Raw genomic sequence first — 14,952 nt, forward strand, 5'->3', positions numbered from 1 at the left:
TATATGAATGAGTAATACTCCTGAGACGTGGCTCACTCTGTCATTGCACCTCTTCCTGCCTCTGATGTGCTTTTTGGCGGCATCAGCTTCTGATGTGAGAGAGAAAGAAGTGGCCGTGTATCATAAAAAAGCTGAGATATCCCATTTAATGGACCTGATATTAGCTAAAATGTTCTGCTTGCTGTGCAGTCCATTCTCCTCTATAAATATCTCTTCACTCACTCTGCCTCACTTCACTTTTCTCCCTCTGTCCAGTGCTGGAGGCTGTTGAAACCTGTTAGCCCTCCTCCTTCACAAAAAAAATGGAGTGGGAAAAAAAAACGGGGATGGAAAGAGACTTAATGAGGGGAGAGAGAAATGGGGACAACAGTCCCTCTGGAGATTTCAGAGACACACCTGAGGGATACAGCAGTGTCCTAAGAGCCAAGTGTGTTACACAACATCACTGTGACATCTGTCTGCACTGCAGTACAAACCCTCAGGCCAAAATATGGCTCCCAAAACCTGGCTACAATCGTGACACACATTTGCACAAACACCTATTGTGACGCCTTTACTATCACTTCTGCACCAATGCGACAAAATCTAAATATGTACATAAGAAGACATCAAAATGAATGGGAAATGTAGACTGGCGGGACAGGCAAGCTATGTACACAATGTCACCAAGTTAATCCTCATGTTCCTATGCCATGACAGGGAATTGATTTACTTTAAGGAGGGCTGAGCGCTTGGCTCTGCAGTAACAGCCTCAGCGGGTGATCGGGACTAATCTCTTGAACCTGTGGAACAGAATCACACTGATCTTGATCTTTCGTTCTCCTCCTCTACTGATCTCATTTCATCATCAAGAAGCAAAAAGTAAAATCTGACAGCTGAATATGACAGCTTTAACTCAGACATCTTAGCTGGTGAAATGTGTTTCTATTCAGGTGACAATCATTCTGTCATGTTCCAGCTTTAAAATGGCCTTCAGCTGGGAACAACAGATAGACATTTTGCATCAATGGCTTTGTTTGAAAAAAGTCACCATTATGATTTCTATCAGACATCACCTAACATCAGCTCACATCTCAAAATCTGATTAAGTGCCTAATGGTTTTCCCAGTCCATCTGCTCACAGTCAATTCACTGTGATCTAAAACACATTCACATATGCCATGTTCTCTTCTTACAGCTAAGGCCATTACAGCGCAGTCTACAACACGGCTTTCAGGGATCTTCTTTCTGCAGAGCGGATCATGGGGACAGGTTTTGTGAAGGACTATTGTGGAGGCTGCCTTGCTCAAGGACAGCCTCCCTCAGCAGGCGTCCTCTCTCCTCACAGGACAAGGAGAAGCCTGTTCTCACACACTCACAAAAACAGAGGACTAATATGTCTTTAGAAGCGCGCATACACACAAAATTCCTCAGATAAGGGTCTCTATGTGTGGTAGAAAAAAATTACACACTGAAACAAAACCAGCCTGCCAGAGCACTCTCATGCTCTCAGCTCATCACAAGATGTGAGCTGCAATTCTTCCTGTCCAATCTCAGCTTCCTCACACAAACACATTAGAGGGGCGTTGAAAGACCGGCTCGGCCAAAAAGTAGATTATGGGTTGCTTGACATATTAAACATTTGCATGGCAAGCATCAACATTAATGATTAAAACAGAAGTGTACAAAAATACCGATGTCCAAAAAATAAAACCGGCCTCTACTGGGCTTTTGGTTTGAGGTCTGTGAGGAGGAGTACCATTTGGAAGAGCGTCAAGCCCCACTTAGTCTGGGCTCTCCTCCTCTGACAGTGGTTTCAGAGCAGGTTTCTTAGATGACTTCCGTTTGTTCATTTGTCTCTCTGATGCTTCCAGTTTCCACTTTATAGCCCAGTGTCTGTCTGCAGACAGTCTCTCATACCAAAGGCATGGGGAGTGCTGTTAGCATGGCAGGTTGTGATGGACAAACTCCCACATGTGATACCAACCGCTTAGGATCTGGCAGGAGGAAACTTGCTCAAGCACTTATAAAGTTGATTGATGAAGATGATTGGCTTTGGGATAGTTGGAGATGGAAAGTCTGTCATCCACTTAATTGCAATGAACTTGCTTTACAGAGTATACCACAGTACTCTTGTTTGTGTGTGGAAGTGTGTGTGTGTGTGTGTGTGTGTGGTTGACACATTCTATTATCAGAGCCTGTCCCTTGTCAACTGGAAGGATGGGCCCATGCTAACAAATGCAATTACGCTAATAAGCAGGCGATTCTCTGATAGTTAGACAAGCACTACATCAGTAGCTACTCCCCCAACACTCCGCTTTCCATCTTACTGTTTCATTAGAAGAGAAATTAAAGGCCTTAAGATCACACAATGAATCCCTTTCTTCCATACCTGCGAATATAGATGGCCTGCATCACTAATAGCCATTTCACTCAAACAGAGATAATGCAAGATGACATCCTCTGCCATCCAGGCAGAATACCAAATCACCCACTCTCGGATGAAATAAGTTGTCAAAAGTGTATTACTTTAGCCCGTGTCTGAGTATCCTCTCAGCAGAAAAAGCGTGTCAAAGAAATCAATGCAGACACCATGAGTCTGGGATTCATATTGATTCTATTTAAGTGTGATATTGGTTGTCTTTTGCCTCCACGTGGGAGCCAGTGGACATCTTAAATAGTGCTGACAGGCTACGGCAGACAGCACAAAGGTGCCATTTGAACTTAATCCCTCCCCAGTTTCATTCTATAGGTGATACAGACAAAAATACTCAATCACTAAACAGCTTCATTCCGTATTCCATAATATCGACATGTGGCAGCGGGGGCTTAAAAGTCAAGACAATTGGAAAATCTTGGTTTGGAGACACTCTTCCCTTCTTTGACAGCTACAGTCGACGGGCCTTAAAGCAAGGCACTTAACCCCCAGTTGCTGCAGCACTGCTCAGCGGCCAACAGTGGAAGTCTGTGGTTGTGCTTACAAAATTAAGAAAAAGGGATTTTTACTCACCCCCTGCTCGTCCAGTTTGAGGAGCTGCTCAGGGACCTTGGGGGAGTTGAGGGCCAGCCTCAGGCATTGGATATTGAGCTCAGGGATCACATACTCCAGCACCTCCTTCAGTGGCAGGCCGCGGGCCGTCCCATGCCTTGCTGTGGACGGAACGGCATCCTCCAGGATGGCCCCACGCAGCGTGGTCAGCTGGCAGTACAGACAGAGGGCGAGGATGAATTCAGTTAATTAGCTCTACTGTCTATTGTATGTCTTGTGCTGTACATTAAGTACTTCTACAATGTGTCAGTATGTAGTCTGTTACTCTATCGGCTGTCAATATGTCTCTGCACCAATGACTTGGCAAATGAAGTTATTCTGATTAATTTAAATCTCAGCCAGGGCTTTGCTTGGGTTAAGACGTACATTGCATTTCCAAAATACTGGAAAGTGAGAACAAGACTGATATGTTGGCTGCAGTGTAAGGCAGTAATAATATCGTCTTGTATCTCCAAAAACAGCCTTTTTCAGCGTGATGACAATGTATTTTTAACTTTATCCAATTGGTTCTGAAAGGGTTCCATAATACCAAAAGGCTGGAGAGGAACACGTAATCCCTCGACAGAGGAGCATGTAATCCTTCAGCTGAAATGAATACATGAATATCTCCAAAATTGGAGCTACAAGGTTTTCACAGGACAACAGTGATATTTATGCCATTATTATTTAGGCCAGTGGCTCCATTACTGGCTCCGGTGGGCAACATTAGGAACTCGCATGCTAAATAATTGAGACGGGCTAACTGAACACTGGGTGTTAAGTGGTGTTTTACTGTTCAGACCATTAATGTGCCAGTAAAAGTTGACCCAAACAGCCTCAACACCCACTGTAACTGTCTGGTGTGGTTTAACACATGGCAGACACATTTACACAAATAAATCCCATTTTGTAGTCCATCTGCAAAGCTTACGGACATGGATGTTAGCAGTCAATGGCTGTCTGACAGGGAGGCAGATTACTTTACAGTCTTAGGGAGGAAGGGATAGTGAGACAGGGAGAGAGAGAGAGAGAGAGAGAGAGAGAGAGAGAGAGAGAGAGAGAGAGAGAGAGCGAGAGAGCGAGAGAGCGAGAGAGCGAGAGAGCGAGAGAGAGAGAGCGAGAGAGAGAGAGAGAGAGAGAGAGAGAGAGAGAGAGAGAGAGAGAGAGAGGTGAGACTAAATGATAAGAGTACATGCAAATAGACCTTCTAGTGATTGGGGAGTTAAAACATCATCTGCGTGCTACTTGCAGGGCTAGCATGACCCAGATACATTGTTTTATCTGGGGAGTGGTGCTTCAAACCAAGAATGGCATTTGATATCAGTGACATTTCCCTGCCTGATGCATCTGTTGCACCTGAATTATTCAGAGGATGAGACCACCCAGCATCAATCAATGAGAGCTTTCTGTACCACGAGGGACTGTGTGGTGGTGTGCTGAGACTGTCAGATTTACTCCCATTGTATTTGTGGGTGAATTATTTGTGTGTATAGGTGTGTGTGTGTGTGTGCGTGTGTGCGTGCACGCCGTGTCTGTGAATGCGATCGCACTGACTCTCTGATAGACTGCATCAGTGTTTGCATGACTGACTAACTGAGTCACCACTGGCACAAAGTCACTGGCCACATTAGGGTGCTTGGGGCAGATTTAGGAATAGAGAAGAGAGAGGAAGTCTCCACTTGTTGTTTGCAGGGGTATTGAAGCATTTCCGCACTCTTGCATTGCTTGACTGGGCTCTCTAGTAAGTGACCTAAACCTTTTCCGCTGAATGCAAAATATGAGAAATATGAGAAATGAGAACTATCCTTTAAAAGCTTATTCTCTGGCTGGTAGTCGATAGGATGATAGAAATTACACAGGTTTCCCCCTACCATGCATTAATAATGACAATGGACCTAATTTTTCAAACCATCATTTATCAAGAGATTTGTTGTTTGTTGCTTTTTAAACATACACTACTCAACACAGAGCAAACTGAGTGCACATTGGTGTATGAAGTTACCTGGCTGGTTCTGAAGGTGACCCGGTAGTTGTACTGCATTCCATCTTTCTCCTTCCCATCCTCCAGCTTCTCCCTGCGGATGCTGACTGCCACAGGGCCCAGATTGTCGTCTACCCCAAAATAGTTTTGATGCTCTGGAGGTGGAGCGAGACAGGCCAGCATTAAACACACATGAAGCGTCAAATTAATGAGTGGTCTTCAACAAAATGTGATGCGACATCGTAACTCCACTGAGTTGGAAAAAAAAAAGTTCAAAACAATCTTCTGAAGCTGTGAAAAATAGTGAAGTTTATAAAAAATCACTGCCTCTGAAGTGCTGCTTCATAGAATATTCATTTTATATCATTGATTCCATACGCTAATCATGCGAAATGCTTATGGTTTGACGAGGGCTGGGCATTTCCTCTGGCATATTCAGAAGATCCCCGATTACAGAGAACAGCAGGGGTCCACTAGAGATTTGAAGCCCCCCCCTGAGACCGATTTAACCCCATTCTCTTTGTTATGGCAACAGGATCTAAAAGACCATCTTTACAACATTGTTTCTTCAAGAGAAAAGAGGTTCATGTCATGTAACAGTTTTAAGCATAACAAGATTCAATGCTAATTTCAGTCAACATGAAAGCACTCTATTTGACATTAGTTATGCACTGCCTTAATAAGGCACTCAATAAAATATCATACAATTCTGCCTTATGATTTATAATACCATCAAGATATTTGTTTTACCTGAAAATGCTGTGTGCAATATCAATCTAATAAAAGTCATGTGATGTTTTTCAGGACTTCTCCTTTCTCACTAATGATTAAAGAGTGAGAAAGGTGTGTGTCTGTATCTGTGTGTGTGTGTGTGTGTGTGTGTGTGTGTGTGTGTGTGTGTTTGTGTGTGTTTTGGGTGAGGAGGGTGGGGTGAGGAGGGTGGGGTGGTGTACATGGACACAGGAGCAGGGCTTTGCACACGCACAGCAGTGCCTTGAGCAAACAGACCCTAATCCCGGCTAAAGCCAGGGAGAAAGACCGGGATTGAGCGGACAACAAAGGAAAAACCTCACCGGGGACTCGAAGCACAGACACTCTCAAAGCAGGAGATTTTTGCAGAAGGTTACACGCCGCAAACATCCTGAGCACGCCGCGTAAATACGCCGGCTCTTATCGCTGTGACGTCAACTTTAGGTACAGAGAGCATATGAGCACGAATAATAGATGAACTGTAGGAAGGGAATATGGGCAAACTATTTGAGGAATGCAAGGCTTGTCAGGGACACTGGAGTGCGGGGAAATGCTCTGTGAGGCATGAGGTCAAACAGCGGTAGGAGGCTCGTCTATGCGCAGGGGCCTCTAGGCATCCTAGTACCGGTGGCACTGTGAGGCAGGCAGCGCAGACTGCGGAGGAATGCCTTTTGTCAACACATTTCTCCAGCATGTCACTGGTACACATCACTTGGTCTAGATGACAATTTGCCAAAAGTTGCCAAATGGATGACATTTGCTTTAATTGACTGTCATGTCAAATGCCGCCTCTCTCCTGTCTTTCCTGTCACTCTCCACTGCACAAATGGCTCCAAAATCCTTAAAGAATCAACTTGTATGTGTCTCTACTCTCTACATCATCAGCTCCAACAGAGGTCTATGTGAGGTCAAATATCCATATATAAGGCATGATTTACACCCGCCTCTATATCACTATGTCCACCCACGCAGTTGATATGGGAACATGACCTCTATGTGACAAGGCTTGGCTCGTGGGTGTGGATGTTGCATAGTCTCCATTAGGGCAGCCCAGGGAGAGCCACTCCTGCTGCTACGGGAAAGAGGGCTTCACGCAATCAATAGGATCAATGTTCAGCCCAGGGTGATAAAAGCTTGCCCTAAAGTGGTGACACACTGTCATGTTTGTGTGTGTGTGTGTTTTTGTATGTGTGTGTGTAGTGCAGCAGAGGTGACGACAGACTTGTCTCTTCAATAAAACACTCAGATGAAAAAAGGGTCAAGGGGTAAATCCACATTTCTGCTATGAAAAAAACTATCCATCTTCTAAAAAATAAGTATTTCAATTATACACTAGCCTGCATTACCACAGAGAGATTAAATATGTAATGTAAATATGCCATCACAGACAGCAGAGCTCACTGAAAGTAGTTGTTAGATTTTTATGTGAAGTGGAAAACAGTTTTGTTTTGGGATGAATAGTAAGTGAGGCAACATTTCACGGCAGATGATTATCATTGCCCCAACAGAATAAGCTCACTTGCACAGTCTAATATAAGCAAGGCAGATCTGTAATTGTCTCATTCTCCTTGACTGGAGACATCAAGCCTCAAGTGAGTTTCCACACAGTCACGCTGACGCATATTTTAATACAGAGGAGCAGTTCTGAAGAAGTCCAGGAATCTCTCAAAATGTGAAAGGTGAAGCAGCTGTTTTCTGGGGGGGCTTAAGAATGGGTAATCCAATATGCTGAGAGCGGCAGAGCACAGAGACGCACAGACAGCGGGAAAAACAGACATGTATAATGCAGTGATGGGTCGGGGCTGGCGTGGTATTTCCAGAGTCGGTCACCTAGGTGTTTTAATGAGGAGCATTGGGACCTTGGCGTGGTTTTGCTGACCCTGTAGTTCATGTGAGGCGTGCTCACACCCCTCCGGCCCCCTTGGGGAACAGCTGCAACACACCCTCTAGCTCACCTCTCTCTTCTCACATGACTAATCACAGCTTCTCCACAGGGTTGAGGGCAATATCACAAGGAGAACATGACCGCTCCTCTCCCGAGGAAGTGTAACACACACCCTCACACCCAACACAAGCCTGCTATTGTTCTGGCCCCTTATATCATCTGGCCCTACAAAAATAACTGGGCCGTGAAGATATCTGACCCTATGAGCGGAGGCTGTTCCATTTTGGATGAACTCGCCTTCACACACAGCATTGTTCATAGTCTTGTTTCTATGAAGTGGATTTGGCCTGGAAACTATCCTAATCCTCAACAATGTGTCATTCATATCCTCTTTTATCACCACTGTATCATCTCTGTAAATGCACAAACAAGACACATTTGCTGTCAACACGCCTTACCTCTCCCATAGAAGTACTTGTGGTAGTAGTACGCTCCCAGGTCGATATGCTCAATGATGTAGCGTTTGACCTTCTCCCTGTGGATAGGCTGGTTTTCTCGAGGCACCTCCAGTACAGAGACTCCGGCATTGGTGCAGTGGGAACTTAGCGAGGATTCAAAGGAGCAGCTCTCTCCTCCACCGCTGTAGTTGGCACTGTTGGCTCTGGAGAGGGAGATCCTCCTCTCGCCCTCACCACCAATCTCGTTGCGGAAGTGTGGGCAGGTCAGCACCAAGCTGTTGCTCTTCCCGTCCCCCTCATCGGCATCCAGGTTCTCTTTAGAGTTCAAGTCCTCCCTGCTGCCTAGCGGCGACTCGAACATGGGGACGTTTCCACCGCTACATCCTGCTACTCCTCCTTCGGCCCCAGCACCGGGCAAGGGCACCGCTCCGCCTCCAGGCCCTATACCGGCTCCGGGCCCGGCTCCGGCCGAGGCAGCCGAAGCCCCGGTGGTGGTGTTCTTCCTCTGGCTCAGGTTCGCTCTGCTGGCCACCGCCTCGCTGATGTTGAATAGAACGCTCTGGACGTCGTAGTGGGCGAAGCACTTCTGGAAGCTGAGCGGCCGCCGATCCTCTTCCACAGAGAGCCGCAGGGCGTCGCTCTCGCTCTTTATGGTCCGCAGTTTCCTGAACAGAGACGTTTCGGACGACTCCGACTTGAGACGCCTCATGAAGGATTTCTCCCTCTCCCGGCTATAGAGGAGAGCGCTGTCTATGTAGTCGTAGCCCGCAATGTGGACTATCTCGCCCCGGGCGATTTGGGCGGCTGTCTGCAGGCTGGGGGAGAGGGAGGTGTCGTAGCGCAGCAGTTCGGGGAAACCCAGCGGGGGCACGCTGCGGTGGTCCAGAGTGTCCACCCGGTAGCCCCTGAGCATGGTGAAGAAGCCGTCCCCGCTCAAGCCCTGACGGTCGATGGAGGACGTGCTGCCGTACTCTCGGTGCAGCGAGGCCCCGGTGTTTGGGTTGACGGCATTCTGGTCCATGATGTCCTCTGAGTCGATGTCGCTTATGGTGACATCACTGTTGCTGCGCTGCCGAATAGGGTGGAGACCCTTCAGCGGGGAGTGGCTGAGGAGGTCGCTCAGTGTATACTTATTGTCAGAGTAGTCTGCGTCCAGAGGGATCGGTTCGCCTTGCTCCAGGATTTCCGTGGTCTGGTCCTGCTGGCCATTCTGAAAGACTGGTATCACGCTCTGGTAGTTAGGGGAAGGCCGGCCGTCCCATCCATCTTTCCTCGGTGGCCATTCTGTCACCCTGGCCCTGACGCCCATTTTAGGCATGGCTGGAGTGCCGTTTGTTTTGCCTCCTCCCTCGGGCTTCCCCTGGGTGCTGGGGGCTGGTGGTCCCATGCTCCCATTCAGGGCTTTCAGTTTTCTGCTGAACAGCTCCTCCGACTGCATGGCTCTGGGGTAGTCTTCTGGGCCTCCCACAATTCCCACAAGGTTTGATTTGCTGTCTGTCACAGGGCTCAAAATACTCATATCCTGCTGGCAGACTCTTGGTAGAGCAGACACTCAGGACCCCTCTTCATTACATCATATGATTTGCCCATTTGTGTGCAGGGGAGGAGCCTCCTTCCTGAGTCAATGAACCAACCATCGTCACAACTCACAGAGGGCGGCTGGCACTGCGATAGACACACAGCATTTGGACGTCAAGGACAAGTGTCTAAGACGCGTTGAGGCACAGCGGAGTGTGTTCTCCTTTCACAGTGCGCCGCTAATTCAGAACGACAGCTGGAAGAGTTGAATCTATGGGACAAAAACAGAAAGAGAGAAGAAAATGTTAGCGCACAGCGAGCGAGTTACTGCAACTGAGACTTTTATATATAAAACATAGAAGAAGCAGTTTGTATTCTTCAAAATGACCCTGAAAAACAGCACATTCAGTTCAGCTATAAAAATGAGCATATTGCTGACCTAAATTATTTGTACTATGTTATCTTGTAATAAACTCCCACCAAGGGGTATGGAAGGCTGTATTAGTTTTAGAAGTATCTAGAGCATGGCATCAAATACAGCTAATTAGTGTATTTGAGAGGAGTCGGTGCCATTATGGGTTTATAATGAGATAGATGTATATCTTTGTTGGTACTTCCAGCCAATGCCTAACAGATGGTGGTGGAGCAAGTTACAGCAACAAGAGGCAGATGTTCAGCTAAATGTTCAGATGTACCAATATCTGATCCAACTGCTTGTAGCATCATCAAGCCTGCAAATTATACAGGGAGGAAGGTTTATGCATTTTCAACAAAAATTCCAGTGTGCCTGATTCGCTTTATCTGCTCTAGCTGGTTAGGAAGAAAATTAACAAGACACCTGATGAGGTAAACCAGCTATAACAAATTGAAATGGAAAAGTCCCTTCTTCCCATAATACAGTTGTGCAAGAACAAAAAACATTCTGTAGCTGAACTACAGGGCAATTAGTAATAAATCACCAAAATCCAATGAAATGTAATTTGCAGTCCATACCACTCCAGTAATTTCACAGGAGGAAAAGTTTACAAGCTTCCCTTCCCCCTCTTGTTCAACTGGGGAATGCAAATAATAACAGCCAGCTCCTCATGACAAAAGGCTGATATCAGCAGCTACATTCATTAACCTGAAGCGCTGAGGACACGGGGAGGGAGAGAGAAAACACTGGTGGGCTTGTCCTTGAAAAGCAGCCTCATTCCCTCGTGGGGATTTCAGATGTCAAACACACAGGCAACAAACTCACATGGTTTCCATTTTTATCCATAAGTAATGTCCCTGCAGATCAGCCATCTGTAGACTTTTGTTTAAAAAAGTGCAGAATTGGTCATACAGCCTAGTTCAACCGTGGAAAACCGTTTGACATAGGCAATATAAAAAAGACAACAACCTACAGTGTGTCAACAAAGGGTGGCAGAAGACTGTATACTGGAACTGAATGCAGCAAGGATTTGAACTCTAAGAAGCACAAACAGATTCCTGTATCCTCGATCCCATGCCACACTCTGTAGCCTGGAGCAGATCCAGTGGGGGCTAGTGAGGTGTTACACTGGGCCTATCTCACTGCACAGATCTCCTTAACCACTATCACTCTTTTGCACGGAGGATCACACTACACCATGCCACACTGGAGACCGGCAGCCTTCCTACCCTGACCTAAATGGCTTTCTCTTGTTCTTCGGGGCCGGTGGTGTGCCTCATCTCTCCTGGTACTGCAATCATGTGAAAACCTCAGTTATCAAGGAAACCCTCCACGTCATAGAAAACAGGGTGCAGAATTGCTACGTTTTTTTTTGCTTCAGTGCAGATCGTCATTCCCGCTAACTGTATTCTCTTTGTAAGGCTTCACTGTGAACATGAGGGCTGGAGATGAGCGTGGGCTTGGGCCGGCCTCCGTCCGCTGGCCGCCAGAATGATGGCCTCTGTTTCCAGACAACTGCGCGCTGTGTTTACATTTCTCAGTCATTTACTGTTAGGGAGGAGGATAAACAATGTTGGGATGAAAATGTGGGCCACATCAAGATTAGCAACAGGCCAGACTAGACCAAATACACATGGGACAAGTCTGAAACATTGCAATAATAAAGTATCAGCCTCTGCCTGGGCCAAATACAGGTCAAGGACGGTATAGGTTGCATGACCTAAATGTGTTGCACAAGAAGGATAATAATACCATCTCAATTAAGTCTACTGGCAAACTATCCTTTAGTCCTCCCTCTTTCTTCTTCATTCAGAGACTATATACGATGATACAAGGTCTTAAGTTTCGTTGTCTCCTATTACTGAATGGTCTGGTTATGAAGATGGCTTCATATTCACAAGAGGGAACTGTCTGTAGTGTCACGGTATTTAACACCAGGCTTAGATAGGACAGCAAGAGATAGTGTTGTGCCATCTGAATGTATAATGTAGCGATGAGAATTGCTCTGGGAAACCCTATCTATTTGTCTGTTATAGTGGGCAAATGATGAATAATGGAGCATCTGACAGGCTGCAGTGTAATGAAGAATGTCAAAGCTGCTCAATTTCAATACAGAGGACCTCTGTGTCTGAAAAGGCCAAAATGAAGGTTTTGGTTACAGAGTTGTCTGCCATTTGAGCCCTACTACATGGTATTATTTATATTCAATATTCATTTCTTGAAAGACCTTTTTATTTTTCAAGCTGATTGAAAGTTAAAAGCTCTGATTTGAGGATTACCAGCTAAGTATTAATTTTACATATGTATTATGAAACTGTACATTATTTATTTTTGTTTTTATTGTTTGTAAACAAGTTCTACCAATACAACATGTATGCATAACCACTGATCAAATAAAAAATCCTGGATTGGAGCTTTATTCATTACACAGGCATACTGACTACTATATGAAGCAAGTGCAAATCTGGTTATGCTTTTAGAATGGACAACTTTGTCATTATTACAGTTTAAAAATGGGAACCTTTATGGTCAACTAAGAACAATCTTAATTTATGATTGGATAAAAAAGGAGAAAAGTGTTAAATTTTCACCAAGCAGTGCCTTCCACTGAATCACACTGCCTCAAACACTAAGTATCCATCAAATACGACACCATGTGAGATATCCTGCTCCCAGAACTCAACCTTTACAAGAAATCTTTGCAGAATGACTCAGAAATGGTTTTCCAATGCCTATGATAATTTTGGACTTTTATTCCTGCTGCTGGCCTTTTAATCTAGGCTTCTCTAATAAAACCTAATCCATCTCAGATCTCTTTCCCAGGCATGTCACGGAGCAGAGGGGGACTACGGCAGCCTGCTGACCGACACCCATGCGTTGAGCCATGACCGAACCCTGTCCTTTCACACCCAGAATTAGAGCAAGGCCTCAGATGCCAGCAAAATGTGCCACCTGTGCAAATAACTTTATCAGTAGTGAGGTGACACTGTGACAGAGGCTTTTACGGATGACTGAGAACAGAAACAACAAAGCAATTGACATAATCCCAATGCATGACAACAAAAACATCATCAGTGACTTCTCACAGCAGCACCCTATGCTGAGCAACTACATTACCTTAAGGGCAATAATGCTCTCTGACCAGACATTCAGAACGATACTCAAAGCTTAAACCTACAGAAAATATAGTGTGGGGTCATTTCTAAGACAATTCCCCTTAAAAGCAGAGTCCTTTCACAGAGATCCGAGTGTCTAATTGTGTTATAGTTCCTCTGGTCTTGCTTCCAATCTCTCCCCCACAGATAGCAAATTCATAGTCTAAAAAAAGGAGTGAGGAGGACGAGGCTAGTCTCTGTTTATGTTCATACTGTCTACCCTCCCCTGTTAGTGTTGCTACACAGGGTCAGAGAAGGGTGAGTTGCCCCTTATTTCACGTCGGGACAGGCCAGGATAAACCAGTGAACATGGTGGTCTGTGTTCCCCCTTCCTTCATTCTATTAGGCTACTTTCACTGCGACAGTGATTAATGAACACAGTTGTACTATGTCTCTCTCCACAGCCAACCCCCCCCCCCCCCCCCCCCGACGGAGAGCGCCACAGGCTACTTGGTCAGCAGAATCTATCTTCTCTGTGACCTGAAGGAGGCTGTTTTCTGTCCTTTCCTTTGTGGCTGTGTGTAGAAGGGAGGCAGCAGATGGAGGGTGGGCGGTCTGCTTTGCTAACAGCCCTTTATTACTGGAGTAATGCATAGCCATTATGGGTGTTTAAGACGCAAGGCCTAGTGAACAGGGGGATGGGATACAGAAGGAGAGATGGAAGAGAAAGAGAGAGGCCTAATTACAGTAATGAACTCATTTTCTGTCTCTGCATGTCGGATCGGCTGGCTTTCAGCTCGGTTCATCCAGAGAGTAGTGGCCCAGAGGTTCTGCCAGGTCTTAAAATAATCCTCTGACATTGTGGCCTGATTAAAGGCCCAGCAGATATTAATACCCTGTCAGAAAAGTGAAGATGTGTTGTCCACCATCCTGAGATTAATGCTGTGCTATAGTGATCGGCCAGTTCACCGGAGCAGGACAGACAGCGTGATCTCAGCCCACTCTGACAGCCTCACTAGACTGGCTGAATTTTCATTAGTCACTCCAGCAACCTCAATTGTCACTCGGATAATGGAAGGAAAGTCCCTCCAGACAGCTGCGGACCGTCTTTTTGTTGGGTTTTGGTTACAGCTCTCTTCCAATTGGCCACATGATAATCATCTATGCCTACAGTTCATAGTTTCTGATTCAGTAGGACTGTGTTGTATGGGCAAATTGTGCTCAGTTGCTTGAGCTATTAGTGAAAAAGATGGAAATTCTGCAAAAACAAATCCATGCAAATTAAGTCATGATGCAAGCATGCTCCACAAAACAGCACTGCACACACAGACACTGTGGCTCTATTCGATCGCCAGTTGCAAGCACACTTTGTGCACAACATCGTTAAGACTAATCCACTAAGACCTGGCAGCAACTCAAGAAATCAGGCACACATGCTCAAACAGCAGAATTTGCCATTATAGTGCCCTTTAAAACATGTTCTTGGAAGGAATGCCCATCCCTTACTTGCCAGATTTTTTTGGCAATGAAGCCTGTGTCTGGTAGCAATGATAGTCTGAAAGCTAAACTTATTACACAATGACAACTCTTTGGACTTCAGGCCACCTTTCAAAACAGCTTAATTGTCCTGCAAAATATTGTAGGGGTTGATGTTGCAAAGGTTCCGCAAATTGGGTGCTAGGATTGCATGAACTCACCTAGAAGTCATTGTTTGTTTCATGTGTGCAAAATATCAAAATTTACATATGTATGACCATCACAGATGCAATTTAGCTGTATTCTTCTGCCAGTGCTATTGGGTGCACTCTCCACTCATTGTGCATGATTAATGACTAACATGGTA

The 14,952-nt window shown here is 45.6% G+C and overlaps 1 protein-coding gene across 1 annotated transcript; it reads right to left on the reverse strand.

The window, feature by feature from the left end:
• Window positions 1-2,989: 2,989 nt before the first annotated feature.
• On the reverse strand, window positions 2,990-9,600 carry LOC139657950 (signal-induced proliferation-associated 1-like protein 2; the record flags this gene model as incomplete). Its single annotated transcript, XM_071535940.1, has 3 exons — window positions 8,082-9,600; window positions 5,010-5,143; window positions 2,990-3,178 (listed from the first exon to the last, which is right to left on the reverse strand). Coding segments are annotated over exons 1-3 (1,842 nt in total), but the record flags the coding sequence as incomplete, so codon positions are not given.
• Between the last annotated feature and the right edge of the window lie 5,352 nt (window positions 9,601-14,952).

This window comes from Centroberyx affinis, unplaced genomic scaffold, assembly GCF_046629955.1.
Source record: "Centroberyx affinis isolate AG114_WGS23_722 - 3 ecotype Tasmania unplaced genomic scaffold, CSIRO-AGI_Caff_v1 ptg002799l_1, whole genome shotgun sequence".
NCBI lineage: Eukaryota > Metazoa > Chordata > Actinopteri > Beryciformes > Berycidae > Centroberyx > Centroberyx affinis.